Source organism: Crocuta crocuta, unplaced genomic scaffold (assembly GCF_008692635.1).
Source record: "Crocuta crocuta isolate KB4526 unplaced genomic scaffold, BGI_CrCroc_1.0 scaffold193, whole genome shotgun sequence".
Lineage (NCBI taxonomy): Eukaryota > Metazoa > Chordata > Mammalia > Carnivora > Hyaenidae > Crocuta > Crocuta crocuta.
Genome location: NW_027529624.1, coordinates 3,672,801 through 3,694,763, shown reverse-complemented (window position 1 = coordinate 3,694,763; position 21,963 = coordinate 3,672,801). Strand labels below are relative to the sequence as shown.

Below are 21,963 nucleotides of genomic sequence, written 5' to 3'. Positions count from 1 at the left end.
CAGTACCATCTCCAGCAAGGAGAGAGCAGTTCACTGCTCCCTGAGGTATGTGCAGCCATGTTCCCTGCACCCTCCACCCCCTTACTGGGCTGCAAGGACCTCACCTCCCCCTTTTGGTATGAATGGCCCTAGCCCAAGCATGCCACCTGCACCCAGATCCCTCAGAAGGTGTTTACTGACCATGGCGTACATCTGCAGCCCTTACCTCACCACCCATCTCCAGGGGTGTGGATCTCCAATGGGTTGTTTCTAAAAGAAGGAAAGAAAAATAAGACCCTTGATTACCAACCCCTTCCAAGCACCCACTGATCCATCCCCCACACAGCAGCAACAGTGTTCTTTGCAGATCCAAACTCTGATCACACTGGCCCTTAATGGCCATAAATGAGGCTGTACAGTTTCCCCCACCTCCCTCCATGCCACACCACACCACGGGGCACAGTTCACATTGTCTTCTTTGCACATGGTGCCCGGTGTTGTGTGACAAGATAGTCCTGCCTGCCTCAGCCCCTTCAGTTGTGTCCCTGCTTGTCCTGCATGGAGAAGCTCCTTACTCTGGGCCTTGACCGTGAGGTCCCACACACTTACCTGCTGGATGCGGTCTCCTCCCCCACCTCCTCTGTGTGGTTTGTGTCTCAACCATGCTGGCTCTTAGTCCCTCGAGGGGTGGCTTTTCCTCCTGACACCAACCAGTACTCCGGCTCCCTGAGGACACCAAATAGGCATCCTACAATTCAGTTCTTTTTTTTTTTTTTTAAATATTAATCATTTTATTTTTTTAAATTTTATTTATTTATTTTTTTACAAATAGTTTATTGTCAAGTTGGTTTCCATATAACACCCAGTGCTCATCCCTACAAGTGCCCTCTTCCATGCCCATCTCTCCCCTCCCCTCCCCACACCCATCAGTCCTACAATTCAGTTCTGACACTACTGCCTGGAAGTGGCATCTGACCCCACAAGCTTATGGACTCTGTCCCACAGGACTGCCTGTACCTCGGACACCAGGCATGAGCATCAGGCCCCCAACTTACCCACATTTCCATTCGACTTGGCTGCAAAGTCAAGGCCTCCCTCAACCCCCTTCTCACATAGGTTTGCTCTTTGCTAGAACACAGAACTCAGGAACTCACTGTACTTCCTGCTAGTGGTTGATTATAAAGAATACAACTCAGGAACAACCACATGGAAGAGATGCCCAAGATGAGGTTGAAGGGGAGGGTGTGAATAGAGGTGCCATGCCCTTTCTGAGTACACCACCCTCAGGCACCCCGATGTGTTCACCAGTCCATCAGCTCTCTGAATCCCATTATTTAGGGTCTTTATGGAGGTTTCATTAGGTGGGTAGGCATGGTTGATTCAATCATTGGCCGTCTGTGATGAGCTCAGTCTCTGGTCTCTCTCCTGTCCTACTGTCCAGTGGGGTGAAACCCCCAAGCTTCTAATCAAGGTTTTGTCTTTCTGGCAACCAGCCCCCACATAGCTATTTAGGGACCCACTGAGTCACCTCATTAGAACAAAAGATGCTCTGGGGAGTCTGGGTGGCTCAGTTGAGCATCCAACTCTTGATTTTGGCTCAGGTCATGATCCCAGGGTCATGGGATCAAGCCGTATGTAGGGCTCTGCACTGAGCTTGAAGCCTGCTTGGGATTCTTTCTCTCCCTCTCTCTGCCCCTCCCCCACTACATGTGCACTATCTCTCTCCCTCTCTTCTCAAAAAAAAAATAATAATGGGAAAAATATAATAGCTATAGAAGACCCAAAAATGTTGGCTAATAATGGTAATACTTGAACAATAATTTACAGTTTACAACATTTTATTTTACTCTTAAAATAACTATATGGTGGAAATGGAATGAATTTTATCATCATCCATTTTAGAGAAATGGAAACTAAAGCTCAGAAATCAAGTGGTTTTGGCCCATGTTGCACAAGTAATATAACTGACCTTTGAACAATTTCTGGATTGGGGGCACTGACCCCTCTGCCCCTCATGCACTCAAAATATCTGCATTTAGCTTTTGACTCCCCCCAAACTTACCTACTTACTTCCTGGAAGCCTTACCAATAATGAGAATAATTGATCAGCAGATATTTTGTATGTTATCCGTATTATATCCCATATTCTTACAAGCAAGCAAGAGAAAGAGAAAAGGAAATGTTAAGAAAATCAGGAGAAATAAATTTACAGTCCTGTACTGTATTTATCCAAAAAAATCCACATGGAAGTAGACCTGCACAGTTCAACCCCATGTGGTTCAAGGGCCAGCTGTAATTGGAAAAGCCAGAACTTTTCTGGTGGTCTTAAATCCCACAAATAACTGTTTTTCCTGCAATCCCAGTAGGAAAAGTGAGATGGTTTCTCCTAGGCACTGTCATCAGTGAGTTATAGGAGTATCTGTGAGCCAGGTACCTGAAAGATGCTAACAGATTATGGGTTTTTTTTTAAGATTATTTATTTTGAGAGAGAGCGAGAGAGAGAGGGTGTGTACAAGTGTAGAAGGGGCAAAGAGACAGAGAGACAGAATCCTAAGCAAGCTCCTCACTGTCAGCACAGATCCTGACATGGGGCTCAAACTCACAAATCATGACCTGGCTGAGATCAAGAGTCAGACACTTAACCGACTGAGCCACCCAGGCGCCTGCAAACAAATTGTATTTTTACAAAAAAGTCCCAGGGAGTCCACGGATGCAAGTTGTAGCCGGATCCCGGCCAGCTTTGCTCCCCTGGGGGAGGCCCCGTCTGAGAGGTGACAGCAGTCAAGCATCCTGGGAGTCGGTGTGATAAAAGCAGCCTTGGAACATTGCCCAGCGGCTGGCCCTGTGTTCCTTTTTAGTTTTTCCCATTTCCAAAGACCAAAGATCAGGAAAGAAAGGAGAGACAAATCATTATTTGAGATCGAGCAGCAGTTGAAGTTCATGTGGGCCCACTTGGGACTGACCTGAGGAGGTGGGTGGGGACTTGTCCTTGCATCTTGGCAGATGGAATCATTACCTGGACCTTTATTGGATTACAGACTCTCTTCTGAGCCTTGGGCTGTCCTTTTCTGTTCTCCATAGATGCCCCTGAGGTAGGAAATTGCTCTCAGCTCAGTGCTCTGGGATTAACACTCAGATGGACCACAGAGGACTCTGCGGTATTCTGGACCCCTGCCCGCGGTCTCTGGTAGCAGCGCAGGCAGGAACAGGTGTGCAGGTCAGATACGCCTTGGCCAACCTTTCTACCCCTTCTCTCCTGTCCTTTGGAGCCTTACCCACAGTGGTACCTGGGGACGGAGATGCCCTGCTGGTGGTTGCCAACTGCAGACATAGGTGTGGAAACACAGGCTTTTGCAACAGAGTGATCTGAACACAGCCAAGGCTCCGTGGTTCCAGCCCCTTGTCCTGCACAAGAGGTGTAACCTCTGTAAAAGTTTCCCTTCCACACTGTGGAGGGGAGCACAGTGCCCACCTCATGGGTTGTTGTGATGGACTCTGAGACGATGTGTGGAAAGCATGTATCCCCGTGCCTAGACAGAGTGGTCACACAAAGGGGGGCTGCACTCAAAAAGCAGGCTTCCATCACAGGGCGGCCATGTGCACACACACAGGACAGGTCGGGGAAGAACCTTGGGACAAGTTCAGCGTGAGAGGGATGCTGAGAAAGCCTGTTGGGGCTCCTAATAAAGAAATCCTACACTCAGGTTGGAAGGGGGATTTGAGGTCATCAACTCTACCACAGAAATCCCTGGGTGCCCTTCCCACTCCAAAGGCCCCCGCACCTGCCATGCATGAGAATTCATGGGGCTGTCTCTGCAGAGAAATTCCCAGGCCTCATCCCAGAAGAATCTGCTTCAGTGAGGTTAGGAGGTGGGGCCAGGCCAACAGTAACTAAACCATTTGAGATGCTCTTTGTAGAGATGATAAAACCCGGGAGCCGGGGATGGGGCCAGTTTTCTTCACTGATGTGTCTCTGGCAGTTGGTGCTGAGCCCCGTGCACAGTAGGACCTTGGTGAAGACCTGCCGGCTGAGGGCTGAATCCTGCAGCCTTTTCCAGAACCGTACCAGTATTCAAAAGCTGCTCCCTAGAAAGGCAGCTTGTTTCCATCTTGGCAAACTCTATCACAGTCTTGCTTATAAGAAGCAAAATCTATCTTCCTTCAATCTTCACTCATTCAGCCTAATTCTGCCTTCTAGAGTGACACAGATTCTTATTCCTCTTAGAAGGGATTATCCCTCAGCTATCAAGGTCAGCAAGGATGGGGTCTTTATCTCCAAATGAAATCGAGGTTGACCAGAATGAGTAAACTAGAGAAGCATCCCCAAGGCAACAAAATGATTGGCGAGAGGACCTTTTTAAAGTAGGGCACGTGCATTCATACTGTGCAAGGATGCACAGTATGAACCTGTGGTACATAAACCTAACCAAGAGTCTCAGGGAAGCCCCATGAAGGAGATCCCTTTACCATTTTACAGAGGAGGAAACTGTGGGACTAAGCATTTACCCAGGATTACCATTCAAGTGGGGGAGAACTAGAATTTGAACAGGTGAGAGTTATACTCAAGTTCAAAGAAGGAGGAGAGGCAGCCACATTGGGGAAGCATATGCATAGGAAACACAGCCAGCATGGAGTCAGTAGTTGAACCCCAGCACTGGATAGTGTGTTCCCAGCTACCTCACTACCCTTCTCCGGGCTCCACCTGTAAAAGCAGGCGGCTCCAGAATGAGTACTCAGATCTTTGCTGTGCCTGGGAGTTTGGGTGATACCAGAGTGCACTCAGGTGCAGTTATGCTGAGGGTACAGAATCCTGACAGTCTTTTCAACCCATTCAGGGTTGTTTTAAATATCTTTTGTGTTGCATCTTCTCAGGGGATGCTTTATTATTCCACACCCACTAGCAGAGGGCATCCAGGGCAAGGAATGGTCCTTTCTGGATGTGTAGTAAACAGTAATGTGGTACTATACGTTTTCCTTATTACAGCCATCCTGCGCTCAGACATGCATTATTGAATGGTACTATTAAAGGCTTTTCTATTTTAAAGTACCTTATTAGAAAAAATATGAGGTTGAAAAGTCATTGTTGCTTTCTCTGCTGATACTACGGACAGTCCCTAGCTATAACACTGTAATATTCACCTGCTGGTGTGGGCAGAGCAGTTTTGATATGCAACGGTGATTGGTGAACTTTCTCTGTGCATCCGGGAGCTTTCCTGGGGGTGAGGAAAGTGAGACAGCTCTGGGGGCAGCTGCCATCAGAGCCAGAGCTCTGTTCCTGGTGTTTACCTAGAGAGGCTCACCTGTAAGCATTCACTTCCATCCCATTCAGCTAGAAAGGATTCACCAGCTCCAGGTGGGCTAGGATGCTCGGCAATAGATAGTACTTAGTTTTCATTCACCCATCCATGCTCTACTGGGCCCCAGGAGCATTAATCTTTTAATGAAGGAAGCAAGATTATCAAATTTGCACCATCGGCGTATTTTTATGTAGGCAAAATGGAATGGCATGGCTCTCCTGAGGGGAAGGTGATCAAGTGTGACCTGCCAGGTCACCTGAGAAGGAGATGTGGTAAGGGGGTGACAGCAGGCAAGGGGACGGATTTGAAACATAGCAGATAAAATCTGTGGGATTTGGTTATGGCAAGGATGTGAAGAGCAAGGAGTTAAGAGGAGCAGCTCTGGAAAGTTGTGTGAACTGGGATGGAGTTGGGTGATTAACTTCCCGTCAGTGATATTTGAGGCCGCTGGAGTGGATCCTGTCATCCAGGGATAAAATGTGGAACAGGAAGAAAGTAAGGGGCAAGGATGGGAGTGGGGAACATCAGGATCGAAGAGGAGGCAGGGAAAGAATGTTCAGAGGGAAGAAAACGGGCAAGAGCCTGCAGCCAGTCACGGAAGCTGGTAGCTTCAGAAAGGCAGGAGCCGGGGTGCAGACAGAAGGGCCAGGTTTTGCAGAGTCTAGTGTGTGCAGCCATTGTGAGCACTTGAGAGGAAGACTCAGATGCCATATGCACAGTGACCCTCACTGTAGAGGAAGGGCAGTGCCTCAGGCAAGCACCCCCCAGGAGGCAGGCTCTTTGCTGTATCATTTCATCTGCACATCCCTTCTTGGAGGTGGGAGGTAGATTCTGTTCTTGCCCTTCTACAGTGAGGAAAGTGAGGCTCAGAAAAGTAAGACCGTGGCCCCAACATACAGAGCCAGAGCTAGAGCCCTCTTCAGTCCGGGTCACAAACCATTAGTCTCTCTAATTTACAGTGCTGCCTGCCTCCCTGCTGCCCACCTGATGGGTGAATGCCCAGCGTGCCCTGTCCGCACCCCATGTGCCCCGTGGAAGCATCACCATCCCCCCGCTCCTGGGGCCTCACCTCCTGAACGGAACTCTCCGCCTTGAGCCAAAAGCTGCGGAGGAGGGAGCGAGGGGAGTTCCCAGCCTGGAGCCATCCGTCTGCTGGCTGGTGACACCGACACCATGGCCCCAGCAGAATAGCAAGCTTGTTCGCTCTTGTCTGGCTGTTAGTGGTGATGTATGAATAAGCAAAGAAGACAGCTTCATTTTCATAAGTTAACTTGTGCCTGGAGTAAGGAAGACGGGGAACAGTGCACTTAATCATAACCACAGGGCCGCACGGAAAACAATGACAAAGCCTTTTCTGTTAGTCACGGTGGTTTATTATGATAACTCCTAAGAAGACGAGGCAGTGCGGATGCGGAGCGAGGCAGCTTGCCAGCGGCCCGTGTTCTCCGCCCCCTCCGAGGAGTCCCCTGGGACTTTACCTCTTAATGGGACGGCCATGTGTGTTCGCATCATCCAGGTTAGAGCCTTAGACTTTGACCGCTGGAGACCAGATGCCACCGGGCTGAGGAGCCGGGACTGGAAGAGCCATAAAGGATGGCCTGCCTCATGCACCGTCTCTGCTGAGAAGGCTGTTACGAGATAGCACTGTTATCAGAAAAGCTTGTGGGGAAGCTTGGGGGTTTGGACGTCTGTGTGGATGGGCAGGCGTAGCCCACAGTGCAGTTAAGGATGCAGTAGACAGCCCCGGGGAGACCCCAAGCCGGCATCACCCACCCTCCCCGACAGAATCAATTATTCCCTGCCCTCCATTCCTCCGACTTATCAAGTGTTTCTGTCACTGCAGGCACCGTGCTGCTTCATAATTGTTTATCTGCCTCTTCTTTTAGCTGCCTCTAGGGCAAGGACTATGTTGTATTTGTCTTTCATTCCGTAGTTTTTGTGTGGTATCTGACACAGAGCAAACCCTCAGTCGATACTAAACTGAACCAACGTCTAGGCTGAGTAAGGACTGTGTCAGCAAAGGAAGGAGCGGGAGAGAGATGGCTGGAATTGCTGATGCCTGAATCCAGGTGGATGGGACAGAAGATGGGACCAGGGAATTCTGGGTGTAATGATAAGAGTAGATGTTTACTGGGGTGCCTGGGTGGCTCAGTCGGTTAAGCGTCCAACTTCGGCTAACATCACGATCTTGCGGTTCGTGGGTTCAAGCCCTGCGTCAGGCTCTGTCTGACAGCTCAGAGCCTGGAGCCTGCCTTAGATTCTGTGTCTCCCTCTCTCTCTGCCCCTCCCCTGCTCATGCTGTCTCTCTATCTCTCAGAAATAAATTAAAAAAAAAAAACATTTAAAAAACAAGAGCAGATGTTTACTGAACATTTGACTGTTTTTCCAGGCATTAGTGTTAACATTTGAATAAGCAGAGAACACAAAATAGTGCCTCGAGAAAAATAAGTCATTCTAAGGTATGTCCTATGTATTCACTTTATAATTGAGTGAAGAAGTGGGCACCGAGAGGTTAAGTAACTTGTTCAAGGTCACACAGCTAATAAGTGGAAGAGCCAGGATTTGAACCTGGGCAGTCTGGCTCTGATGTTCATTTCCTTCATTACTTCACTGTCCTCAGGAAGCCTACGACTGCAGGCTGCCACTGAGTTCTGGTGGTTTGTGGGCTGGATTTAGATGTCTTAGAGTGTATTGTGTGCTAGGGACCCGACCAGTGAACTTCACCTTTGACTGAAGCAGGGACAGTGTTTCCAGACCTGGATCACTAATTCTCAAACTTTAATGTCCTTTCCAATTACCTGTTTTTTGTGTTTTTTTTAATGCAGATGACTGGCCCCAGTGGCCGGAATTCTTTGTTAGAAGTGTTAAGGCATAAAAAAAAAAAAAAAAAGTGTTAAGGCATGAGAGAATTAATAGATAATATGAACCCCGCATCCCCAATACTGAACCAATTTAAAGGTAAAAGAATGAGAGCAAAATGTCATCTTTTTAGTGCAGGTTAAATCAGAGGACTTCCTGTGGATGTTAATCATATCAAAGCTCTGAGTTAGAATTGCCCACCCTGTCCCCATGGTGTGGGGCAACCGTGGCCTCGTGGAGAGGAGCCTGCCCCAGGAAAGGACAGGGTTCAAGGGGGCCCTTTCTAAGAGAAGGGATGGAGGAGGGGTTAAGCAATGTAGACTTGTTTCTCTGAAGCTCACCAGCCAGGTAAGTCCTCCTGTGTGCACAGAGGAGAGAAAGGGTTGGGGCTAGCAGCTGGAAATTCCTTCTAGAAACCGGAGAGGTAGGGGGAAGCAGCCTTCGGTCATAATTAACATCTAGGCTGATGCCCAGGAACCTGCAGTTAATAACCTCAGAAGCACTCAGTTCTCAGACCACAATTGGATAAAGTCCTAGAAGGACCTGTTGGGCTAGATGGACCTCCAAAGAAAACTTCGTGGGTTGGCTTGCTGTCTTTCAGAAGCTTCCAAGCGAGCTTGGATGATGATCTGTAAAAATAGATATGACTTACAGGGTGCTTAATAGGTTCCAGCCCCCATGCTTAACCGTTAACACACGTGACCTCATTCAAACATGTGAAGACACAGCAGTCCTAATGCTTAGAGACTGAGGCCAAGAGAGGTTAAGTAATTTTCTCAAGGATACACAGCTGGAAAGGGGCAGGGCCAGGAATTAGGATCAGGCAGTGGGACCTGAGGTTTCCACTCTTTACCTCTGACTACCCCCACTGCATAGTTCCCTGGGGATGGACCACAGACCTCTGCAGGGTGAGATGCACCAAATAGTTCAGGGTATTCACAAGCCCATTACAAAACCCAGCTACCCTTTAAAAATTTTTTTTTCCTGTTTATTTATTTTTGAGAGAAAGACTGAGTGTGAGCAGAGGAGGGGCAGAGAGAGAGGGAGACACAGAATCCAAAGCAGGTTCCAGGTCCTGAACTGACAGCAAAGAGGTCCATGCAGGGCTTGAACCCACAAACTATGAGGTCATGAGCTGAGCTGACATCAGATGCTTAACTGACTGAGCCACCCAGGCACCCTGTTGTTTTATTGGGGGGAGGGGCGGAGAGAGAGTATGTGTGCCAGGGGAGGGGCAGAGAGGGGAGACACAGAATCTGAAGCAGGCTCCAGAGTGTGAGCAGAGCCCAATGTGGTGCTAGAACTCACAGACCACAAGATCATGAGCTGAAGTCAGACGCTTAACTGACTGAGCCGCCCAGGTGCCCCATCCCAGCTACCCTTTTAATTCTCTGACAGAGCAGCTAATGAATCCATCTGGAAAAGCAAAATGAAGTCTTAGTAGCTATTTGTTATTTTGCATTTTGTCAACCAATGGATATTAAAATTACAGCCATCATGTTGCTAGTTAAGGATTTTATTTTGTTTTTTGACCTTAAAGAGGGCTGGCCTGTGTAAAGGAGTTGTATGCGACCATCATGAGAAATGCAGCCCAGGTGCAAACTGAGAGGGGAGTTTGGATAACATTAACTTGGGTTAATCATGCATGTCACTCCTCTGGAGATTAAAACCTTGGGTTCAAGCCTTCTGTAGAGTAACCAACATAAACATGCTTTCAGGTGGTGCCGCCTCACCTTTGCAGTTTTCCATGCAGGTGAGGAAGATGGCCAGGTTTGCCAGAGAATGTGTCAGTGAGTGGGGGGAGGGCAAAATGCCCTACAGCCCCAAAAATGTGAGGATACTAATACACTAACATGGCGGGTCTCCCAGTCGGGAGAGGTTTAGCCACCACCAGACGTCATTTATTTAGTAGACATTTATTAGCACCCATTAGTGTGTTGGAGACTACCCTCGGACTAATGGAGAGGTGGATGTTTACAAATGAGGTGTGGGTGCACCTGTGTATCACCCACTCTGTCCTTCAGAGGGCATAAGTCAGCTAATGCAAAAAATGCCAGAAGGAAGTGCTGGATAGAACTGTCTGTCATCTCATGGGAGTGAAGGTAAAGTGACCATTCAGACTCAAGGATGTTCATAGGTGGCTTCACGCTAGAGATGGACTGGAAGGGATGATGGGCAGGGATTGCCCGGGGGTCAGAGCAGTTCCCATCAAGCAAGGGCCACATGGGCAGGAGCCAGAGGTGAGAACGTAAGCAATAAAACTGTATATTTTCATTTGGCAGAAATGAAGGGTGGTTAAATAGAGAAAGCTTATGGGGCGCCTGGGTGGCTCAGTTGGTTGAGTGACCGACTCTTGATTCAGCTCGGATCACGATCTCAGCATTCATGAGATGGAGCCCCGCGTCAAGCTCTGCACCAATAGCACAGATTCTCTGCCCCTTCCCACTCACTCGCAAGCGTGTGTACTCTTTCTCTCTGAAAATAAATAAACTTAAAGACAAAAAATAGAGAAACCTTCTGAAGAAGTAAACTGAGGCAGAACATGGAATGCCAGAGTCTACAATTTGGACTTTTAAGGTGCTGAAGATGACCTTATCTGAAATTCAGGTGGCCACCCTAAATTCAGTGAATGATCATTTCTGAGCATGTGACACCCTTCATTATATACAACCTGGGGTCATTAGTAATTATGAACCAGGGCTCTGTAGCCCCCCTGCGCCCGACCTTCGTGCAAGGTTATCATGTGGGCTCTGTAAGCAGGTCACAGCATTGGGACATGGCACACAGCTTTCTCTGCTGAGGACAACCTGCCTTTCACATCTCATTGTTTTGCACGAACATCCCAAGCTCATTGCATGTGGAATTGATTGGCTCTTGCACTTCTTGAATTGTTGATGTGTTTTTCTGAGGGATTCTACAAGTTTTGGATGTGATCATATACAATGACAAAGTGGGTGGTAGTATTTTTTTCCCATGCCTCTAATTTATGTATTTGTGCCGGGGTGATGATTTAGATAGGAGCTCGATAAATTGATCAAATAAATTACACCGAGCCCGCACACCATCATTTCAGGGAGCTGCCATCACACCAGGGAGGTTCTATATCACAAAGCATGCTGTTCTGGGAGAAATGTCGTGTTTTTCTTAACACACTGCTAGGCTTTCATTTGGTCAGAAAGGTCTTTATTTCTCAGATCGGCCAGTAATATAAAGATTTTTAGCCCCAGAAGGCATCGCTTAGCTCTGGAAGACCATGATTATTAGTCATGTGACCTTAGCAAGCTATTTAAAATGTCTAAGCCTCAATTTCTTTCTCTGTAACATGGATTTTTCACTCCTCCCACAATTACTTGTTGTAATGGCACGCGAGATGGCATTGAGCCGGTGGAAGAAGTGTGTGTGTCACACAAGTACCAAGTCACGTGCTGGCTCCACCACTATTGTTCACATCATGGTCCCGGTGAACTTTGGTTTCTTGGTCTGTAAATAGTTGATAGTTAAGTCCAAGGGAGTACCTTCTGCAAGTGGATGATAGGCTTGTCTCGTGGAAGGTGGATGGGTCTGATGCCCTGCTTGCCCTCCGTAGAAGGCCTGGACTGCCAGGAACAGTAAGTTCTAAGAAATCGAGAGGAGTGACTGACTGCTCTAAGATGCTGTGAAACTAGTCTGACCAAGAGTCCTGGCCCTCCCGTGCTGCTGACTCCTGTACACCAGATGCAGGCCAACGTCAGAGCTGAGCGCTGGGGACAGAGAAGCAATAGCTCCTCTAGGAAACACTCCTGCATTGACATGACACGATGGCTTGTTGACTCGTGATGAAATGGATGTGAGGATGAAAACACTGTGGGGAGGTGGCCAAAAGAGGGCTCTTCTCTGTGGGCTACTATCTCCTTCACCAAGGGGCATTTCTTCCCTCTGATGGGAGCAGATGATCTTAGCTGATGCCAGAAAGCCAGGGAACTAACATACAGTGGGAAATAGAGCCGGAACACATGAGGTGTGTTGGTAAATAAACATGTGTTGCATGAGTTAGGGGATGGATGGATGGATGGATGGATGGATGGATGGATGGATGGATGGTTGGCTGGCTGGCTGGCTGGCTGGCTGGCTGGCTGGCTGGTTGGTTGGGATTCATTATCACAGAATAACTGGGTGACATTGGGCAAGCTAATTATCCACCCCTTCATTTCTTCTCTATAAAATGGGGATAATTTAACCCCTTGGTGGGGCAAGGGGTACCTGGGTGGCACAGTCGTTTAAGCATCTGACTCTTGATTTTGGCTCAGGTCATGATCTCATGGTTTGTGAGATCAAGGCCCAAGTTGGGATCTGTGCTGACAGTCCCAATCCTGCTTGGGATTTTCTCTCTCCCTCTCTCTCTCCCCCTCCCCCATGCATGCATTCTCTCTCTCTCTCTCAAAATAACTGAATAAACTTTGAAAAAAATGGCAGGGCTGCCAAAGTGTGAAATTAAATACGCTAATACAAGTTAAGCATTTAGATCAAGGCCTGACACTTAATAAAAACTAAAATAAGATTTGTCATATTACTATATCTCCTATTCAGTACTTACTCACTGTTCCATGTGGCTTGGCTTCTTTTAATACCTTTACTTTCTCTGTACTTTACAGGTCAGCAGGTCCTGGGCTTGGTAGAGAACCAGAGTGACTGGTACCTTGGAAACCTGTGGAAAAATCACCGTCCGTGGCCTGCCCTTGGAAGGGGCTACAACACAGGTAAATTGTGAGGGTGGTGCGAGGTGGGGGTTTCAGAAGGTGACGTGAGGGCTCAGCGTTCTTTCCTCTGAGGGAGGAGGCCAGCAAAGGCCAGGAGGAGACCACTTGGTTGCCTGAATTCTGCAGTGGACGGTATATACACATTGACCTTCCAGTCTTAGAGCCACAGCTGTAGTCAGCGTAGCGTCAGACCCTGGCTGTCAGTGGCAATCTCAGCAAAAAGCCTCTCTCCTGACCAGCCTTCAAATCTAGATCCCATTGGGCTTTTTTAGCAGTATGACCTCTAGGTTCCTTCGCTCCACTGATACAAAGACTGTTCCACGGTGACAAAGAACCCCGACATTTCAGCTGCTTAACACGGCAAAAATTTACATTCCTCACATTCCATGTCCCTGTTAGGCCTGCTGGATCTTGCTCACCATAGGCATTCGGGACTCATCTGGATTCATACTTCCTTGTATAGAGGGGAAAGTAGGGGGGTCTTTTTGATTCTGAAAGTTTCTGGTCAGAAGTGACATCATTTCTGCTAATATTTCATTGGCTAATGATATCTTCATTCATTCATTCATTCTGTGTTCAACAACCGTGGATGGAGTGCCTAGTCTATACTAGACCCTGTGCCAGGTAGGCCAGATGCCTCCCATGACCACACAGAGCTTATCAATAAGGAATTAAAGCAACGTCCCTCTCCTTAAGCTCAGGACTGCCAATGCCTGTTGTTGCTGTGCTTCCAGATCCTTCTGCCCTTTCCCCTTTATCCTCTATTGCTACTGCTTTGGAACTCCGTTCTTAAAGGATGTAGATGTGTGATCTGTGTCAGGATCAAAACTTGGAGCTCAGAGAGCAGTAGGATCAGGCCCAGAAGGACTGGGACCCGGCATCTGAGACCAACTGGACTGGGTGGGACAGGTGTCAGGGGATGGCACCACCTAAAAGGTCCCAGAGGCCAAAAGTCAACTCTGAGAGCTGAGGATCAGGTGCAAATACAGGGGCCCCAGAGGCCAAGGAAAAATGGCTGACAGTCAAACTTCCAGAGGTGAGGGTTCAGACATAGGGTCAAAGCTGGAGGATGACAAGAAACGAAAGTGTCAGGGGCGCCTGGGTGGTTGAGCCTCCGACTCAGGCTCAGGTCATAACCTCACAGTTTGTAGGTTCGAGCCCTGCATCCGGCTCTGCCGAGAGCTCAGAGCCTGGAGCCTGCTTGGGATTCTGTCTCTCACTCTTTCTGCCTCTCCTCTGCTCATGCTCTCTCTCTCTCTCTATCAAAAATAAATAATAAAAACAAAATTAAAAAAAGTGTCAGAGTCAGTGTGTAGTGGTGCCAGTTAGGGAGTCCTGTGAAGGCCATCCTTTGAGATGGGAGCCTTCCTTTGCTGACATTTGCCAGAACATCCAGGCAGGCCTCACTCTATGGAATTCACACCTCCTGGAGGCTCCCCTGCTGTGCTGGGCATTAACCCTTGAGTCCCTGGATGGTGAGGATGTCTGAGGAATCTCTGAGAGGGGCCAGGCTCAGGCTCGGAGAGGGAGGCAGAGAGAAGCAGCTCTCCCTCAGCTGGTGTAAAAGGATTTTCATAATGACTATGGCAGCGTGTCTGGGTACCAGCTGAGTATGTACTGGGTGCTTTCTAGATGTTACTCTTATTCAATCCTTACACTAACCCCACCAGGCAGGCGCTATTCTTATCTCTATTTTATTCCGGGGAAACTCACACTGAGAGAGGTTGAGGCTCTAGTCTGAGCAGTAAGGGGGCTTCCTTGTTAACTACTAATCTTCCTAGCTTGAACTTCACTGGCTTCAAGATCAAGAATACCATACATTGTAGGATTCTAGACTCTTGTCTTTGAAGCATCCGGAGAGAAGCCTAGGATTTTGCCCTCCAAGCAAACATTCCCAGGAGGCTTTCTCAGTGCCTCTGAGGCTAGACCCTGTAGGAACCCACTGTGAGGCCAATCATATGCCTTCCCCCCACCCTGCCCCGTCCTTTCCTTTGGTAAGTGAATTATCATCTGATGTTGATCTTTTGTAAAAGCCTGAATTCTAATACGTTCACTCCAGGCTCTCGCAAAGCCCGAGACATCCGTGTCTGTTGGGTGGGAGAAGGGAAATTTCAGGTAAACCCTGGTGTCTGTCTTCCACAACACAGAATAATAGACAGTGTCACACAGAGATATACCGCAGTGGCCTTGAGGACATGGCGTCGGGGTCATGGTTATCCGCATCAAAAAAAAACAAAAAAACAAAAAAAAAACCCCACAGACCATCAATCTGGGTTTGCGGGGAGGAGAAAAATGTGGCACACTGGGGAATTTATTACGACAAAAATGACATGTCCCATCCCGCCTCTCCCAGTTTGCCTCAGTGTGAGGTCAGGAGACATACAAGTCTGTAAACCACCGTCAGTTCCTACTTGATATGCCAAGGCAGTGAGTTACTTCCCCGCTTGCTGCTGCTTAAAGGGCAGAGCAGATGAGGAAAGCCCTGTTAGAAGTGATGTGTCCATTTAAATAAGCCAGTGACACCAAGTGATCATTATAAAAGGATTTATGCGACATGAGAATGCATTGGCTTTCATGATGGGGATTTGTTATTTTAAGATGAGGAATTGTACCACACATCAGTGGATGAGTCATCCTGCACTTAGATTCTCATGGAAGTTGAGGATTCTGCTGGGAGGGAGCCCTCTGCCCTAAATCCTAACACAAAGCAGGCCTCCAGAAGGGGTATCTCCCGCAAAGCCCCTCACTGAGCCTTCCGCTTGGCCTTGGCAGACTCTGGCAGATCCACGCTGGAATTGCGATTCAGCCACTATGTGTACATGTAGGCTTGGCCAACTTGGTTCACCTCCCTGAAACTTAGTTCTTTCCTCTGTAAGATAGAATAATAGTACCTAGCATGGGGGCATTAACAGGGTACCTAGTTCAACAAGCCTAGCCTGGTGTCTGACATAAAATAAGTGCTCAGTAAATCTTAGTTTGTGTCCTCTTTGCCACTTATCCTCTGGGGGAATGGAATCCATTCTCTGCTTTTAAACTGGTGGTTATGTGATGTTTGTTAAGGTCTTCAAAGTCCTCTCAGGTCAGGAAAAAAACCTGAGATTTTCACTCTTCCCTAAATACAGTGCAGCCACTTTCTTCTGTTTCTCTACTATCTGGAAAAAGATACCTTTTCATGTCATTTTTATTTATTTTTATTTTTTAATTTTTTTAATGTTTTATTTATTTCTAGGAGAGGGAGAGAGACAGCGTGAGCAGGGGAGGGTCAGAGAGAGAGGGAACCACAGACTGAAACAGGCTCCAGGCTCTGAGCTGGCAGTCAGCACAGAGCCCGACGTGGGGCTCGAACCCACGAACCGCGAGATCATGACCTAAGCGAAAGTCGGACGCTTAACCGACTAAGCCACCCAGGCGCCCCTCATGTCATTTTTAAAAAAGAGATTATTTTACTTTGTGGACCAGCTTCCTAACTATGATTTACTTTAAATATCCCCAGAAAAACAAGATAGGATGATTGAGTTGAAAAATCTGTCTTTCAGAGATAACTTTATTGCTTTCCAACTTTGTTCCTTTTGGAAAGCTGCTCAAGCTCTCTGAGCCTTGGGTTTGTTTCTGTGAATGGAAAACAAATGAATGATAAGCCCACCCGGAGCCCATGGTGAGGCTCTGTTGTGGTAGAGTAGCTACAGGGGCCTGGTGAACCAAAATGCATTAGGAAGTTGGTTGTGGTTTTTATTTCTCCTCCTGACCACAGCCTAGCTGAGTAACTGTTTTCCAGTAATTTAGATTTGGCCCCATTTATCAAGTTCAGCTGCATTCACTAGGCATCAGGCCAGACACTCTACTATGTACTATCTTCATTAATTCCTAGAATTGTCCTGTGCAGGAGACATTCCCCTGAAAACAGCAGCCAGCTTCCTCCTTCCTCTTGTTTCTCCTTCCCAGTCGGTTAGCACAAAGCCCACAGGGCCTAAAAGATTAGAGATCTGTTCGCCATCTCCCATACCCTCCCCTCCCTTCTTACCAGAGCTGTTTACAACTTAATTCCGTCTTCACAGCTGTGGACAGACCGGCAGACCAGGCCAACCCCAGCACAGTGTACCCTCGCCATGAGCACTCAGGTGGAATTAAAGGGCACCTCTCACATCCTTGCACAGAGATGGGTTCATTCCCGACCACTCTGTCCATTCATCATCTAGGTGCGGGAAGCTGTCATTCACCCAGCATTCAGCTGTCTGCAGGACTTTTTTTTTTTTTTTCTTAAACAAGATTATGACTGGCTCATTGAGATTCAGCCCACTTCAGTTCCTACACTGACGACGAATATCTTAAAAACAAACACCAGCGAAGAAGAGAAGGAGAAGGGAAGCTACAAGTAGCAGGTGACTGGAGAATGGGGTGAGGGGAGGCCGGCCGGTAGAAAGGAGATGCTTTACAGAGAGCTTTGTTTCCGGAGGATCCCAAAGGTTACTCCAGGACAAGGTGCTTCCTCCCCAAGACGAAGGACATAACGTTAACCAGAGCAGAGGATGTGCTTTAAGAAACAACTTAAAATATACCAATTCCTTTCAGTCTCCAAAGTAGGCCAGAGACAGGCAGATGGAGACCTGGCTCTCCAGGGAGGGAGGAGGAATTTCTCTAGGAATCCTTATCCACAGGACAATCAAATGGGGACATACAAGGACAGACTCACCTCTGAGTTTAGAGCACAGTGAAGAAGTACAAGTGGAAGGTGAGGCATGGCAAAGCCAGTTGCCATGGTGATTCCAGGGCAGGGATTCAAAAGGAACTAACCTTTGATCACTTGCTGAAGAACTGCTAAACAGTTAGCTTTCATGGGCCACCCAGAAGTGTGGGGTGTGGGCTGGCCCTTTGCTCTGCCCTTGACCTCCAGTCTTCTGCAGCCCTAGCCAAGTCCCTTCATTTCTCGGAGCCCTTCTGTCTCTCAGCTCAAGAACTAAGAACTGTTTATGCTCTGAAGGAGTGTCATCACTGGATGATTTCTCTCTGTAATAATTGCATTCAGAGAAACTAGCTTTAACTGTTGTTCATTCAGCACATGTTACTGAATGCCTATATTCAGGGTGGGAAAAGATTTGTAAAAAAAGAAAAAAGAATGAGTGCTACTGAGAACTTTCCTTTAAGAAGATTGTAGTTTAGTGGAGAGAAGTTTGCATATCCACAAATAGACTTGGTGTGACTTGAGGCCCTAGAATGATTGAGATTCAGAGTTGAATGCCAACCTCTCAGTAAACCTCAACCAGCATTTTCTAGACTAATTCCAGAAGGCATTGCAGAAGATGTTGGTACGTGTTTAGAAATTGTGGACAGACAAGGTTGAGAACTTTGTATTCTGGATCCTTCCCTTAGAGACCCCCGTTGTGTGCTCGTGTATTGGAGGTCCTAGAAAGTCCAAAAGTAAGGGAGGCTGTTCAGCCCAGTGGCCCTTTCTACTCTTAACTTGATCCTAGAGCTATGGAAAGAAGTTTGGGAAAAAAACTACTTCTACACTAATTCTAGGGACAGGGATTATCACTTTTTGAGCTCTGTATCCCAAGCTTGTGGCACAGAAGAGCTTAAATAGAGTAGAATAAGCCTGCAGAAAGATGCTTGCCATTCAAAGAATGGTTCATTCAGTAGAGACGTCTCCTCTGTTTTGTACTGTATTTTCTCACTCATTTCTGTATGTACGTAAGGATGTAGACATGCTCGCACTGCACCTTCTTAGTCAGCACCCTCGGTGCCACATGTCTGAAGCCAGTTGCCAGCCCTCCAAAACTTCCTTCCCGTGTGAAGGAATTCTGTATGAGATGGCTTCCAGACCTTCTACCATCCTGTTGGGTTGGCCATTTAAAAGAATTTTTTTAAATGTTTATTTATTATTGAGAGACAGAGAGACAGAGAGACAGAGCATGAGGGGGGGTGTAGAGAGAGGGAGACACAGAATCCAAAGCAGGCTCCAGGCTCCAAGCTGTCAGCACAGAGCCCAACATGGGGCTCGAACTCATGAACTGTGAGATCATGACCTGAGCTAAAGTGGGACACTTAACCGACTGAGCCACCCAGGCTTCCCTGGGTTGGCTTTGTAGGTAGCTCCAACTTCTCTTTGCGGAGGCGACACACTGACCTGAGTGATACGCTCTGGATGTTTTCAAACTGTCAGAGGTTCATGCCTCCACCTGGATATTTACGCCCGCTCTTCTGAATCATTTAGAATGTCTGCTTAAAATGTCAGCTTTCCGGCTCTAACCCACATAATATGAATTTGAATCTCTGGAGGCGAGGCCACATAACTGTACTTCGAAACATGCTCCCTACGTGATTCGGATGCATGCTAAAGTTTGAGAGGCAGCCTCCTGGTACAGACTTTTATTGCCATTTGCACATCAAGCTCAGATTGAACTTGAGTTCAACTGAGAAGCTCCATGAGTGACTGCTCAGCCAAAGGTTCCCCATTCTGTACTTCTGTACTAGATTTATTGACCCTAAAGCACAGACTTCATATTTATCTCTGGTGGAGTTTTATCTGATTTAGACCCATCTTTGTCTCATTTTCTTTGACTTCATTTTAGTCCTCCACTTAGGGTCATCCACAAAAATAATGAAAATGCCTTCTGTTCATTCAGCCAGTGGCCTTGCCTCATCTTTGTAACAAATGTTTCGAATGCCTTTTTTACAATCCTCCACTAAAATTCAAAGGTTTACAATATTACACTGTCAACAAATACAATTTCCAAAAAAAAAAAAAAAAATCAATATAGTGCCCTGGCTATGTAATTTACAGGAGAAATAAAAGGAAATTAATTTACTATAAAATAATACTGACTTCACGTGTAATTGCTCAGGCTTGGCTCCAGTGGAATCAGGATATGGTGGTGCGGTCAGGTGCTTCTGCGCTGTGTTCAGGGTAGAACCATCTTCAGTGCGATGCCATCAGTGCAGAACAGCACCGATGGGTCACTAGCAGCCCACATTCGACCCATGGTGTTTGTGATCTGTGAGGTGTTTTCCTAAAGTAGTAAGCATCTCTTGGCAAATTACCAGATAGCAAGAAGCATCCTCTTCCCTTGATCTGTATTCCAAATTCACTGTCTATTATTAAAACCGTGCAAAAACAGCACTCCGTTCTGTTTCTGTAAGGAGTGTGCGTTTCAGGCTCAGATAGAACGACTGTGTACAACTGTAACACAAATGTCCAGGGGGACCCATGGGACGCGGGAATATTCTTCATTGTGGTAGCCTTTTCTGGGAAGAGGAGGCATTGGCCCTGTGGGGAGCAATAAGTTCAAGGCGCTGCAGATGTTCAACGGACGGACCCAAGTACAAAGCCGTGACCTGTTCGGGATCTCCCTCAAGGCTAACATCGATGAATAAGAGAATATGCTCCCCACTCACAGGGAACATTGACTCAGCTAGAAGTCTGTGTGTCAGTACTGCCACCAGCTACTTCTCTCCACTTATGCTCTTCTGAAGTTCAGTGAAGTGACCCATAGCCTGTCCACTTCATTTCCTGAACCAGAATCTCCTTTGGCCTTAGTTCTTCTTCTTTTTTTAAAAAAAAATATTTATTTTGAGAGAGAGAATGCACAAGCAGGGGAGGGGCAGAGAGACAGTGAGAGAGAATCCCAAGCAGGTTGCATGCTGTCAACACAGACCCCAGCATGGGGCTCAGTCTCATGAACCAGGAGATCATGACCTGAGCCAAAATCAAGAGTTGGTCCCTCAACTGACTGAGCCACTCAGGTACCCCTCAGTTTCCTTTTAAAAGACAGTATTACTTGTCTTCTGGAAATGAACAGTTGTGGGCTCAAGTCCCAACTCTGTCTCGTTCTAGCTCCACGATATCTGGGCATCTAACCGTCTTTATCTACCAGGACTTGAAGAGTTCCCTCCTCACAGGGCTGCTTTGAGGACAAAATTAGATAATATTTATAAAGCGCTTGGGATGATCTCTGGGTCAATAATGTCAGATATTAGTACTTTTTTGTTATATTTGAGGTTCCCCGAGGTGTCCTGATGGCTCACTCAGTTAACCACCTGACTCTTGATTTTGGCTTAGGTCATGTCTCACGGTTTCATGAGATTGAGCCTCTGTGCTGTCAGCACAGAGCCTGATTGGAGTTCTCGGTCTCCTTCCCTCTCTGCCCCTCCCCCACTCATGTTGGCTTACTCTCTGAATGAATGAATGAATGAATAAAGTTTTGAGGTTCCCAAAGAGGGAAGACCATCATGGCTCTTGAACATGGTTTGATAGTAACTCTATACTTAGTCCATTGAAGAGGTCTGGGCCCGAGCACTCCCTCCTCAGCACCAGCTGTCCAAGCGTTCAGTCACTTGCTGGACACATAATCCTCACGCACCCAGCATGTGTGACTTTCCAGGCACCTTTCTAGGCCCAGGGGATGCTGCAGTTGGAGACAAAAAGGACCTGTGTTTGTGGGAGGGCCCTTCTTGTAGGAGAGAAGCAATCCCCCTCTTGTATCCTGCAATGCCGCTGCATCAGGCACCCCTGAACTCACTCAACTACAACCATTCTGCCTTCCCTGCTGTCCCTCGAACACACCTGTGTAAACCTGGGGGCCTCTCCAGCTCCAGAGAGTGGCTTCACTCCACTGCCTTTCCCTGCCTTACTCTCCTGCGTCGTGGTAATTGCCGTCTGACCTACGATAATTTCCCTCATTTTCTTTTTTAATTTTCTGTCTCTTTCCATGAGGATTTAAGTTCCTCAAGGGTAGTAATTTCTGTCTATTAATTTCCCTGCTTTATCTCCTGTCCCTAGAATCATGCCTGGCATATATTAGGCATTGAGTAAGTATTTGTTGTTGAATGAAATTAATAACTTTGGAAGATGGTAAGTGTTTTGGAGACAGTAACGCAGAACAGCAGTCATGAACGGGAGTTGGAGGGGGAAATCTGGCTCCCGGGCGACATTGGCAGTATTCAGAGATGTATTTGGTTGTCACAGCAAGGGAGATACTTCTGACATTTAGTGGTTAGAGGACAGGGGTGCAGCCAACCCAACAGTGGATGGAAAGTCCCCTATAAAAGAATGTCCAGCATAAAATGTTTACACTTTTGAGCTTGAGAAACCCTGA

General features: G+C 47.3%; 1 protein-coding gene across 2 annotated transcripts in view; it reads left to right on the top strand.

Annotated features, from left to right (window-relative positions):
* The window catches only part of LARGE1 (LARGE xylosyl- and glucuronyltransferase 1), a 539,966-nt gene that overhangs the window by 408,054 nt on the left and 109,949 nt on the right, over positions 1 to 21,963 (top strand). For both annotated transcript variants that reach the window (XM_077762029.1, XM_077762030.1), the window contains one exon: positions 12,767 to 12,871. In XM_077762029.1, the coding sequence (XP_077618155.1) occupies positions 12,767 to 12,871 (105 nt within the window). The remainder of the gene's footprint in view (positions 1 to 12,766; positions 12,872 to 21,963) is intronic.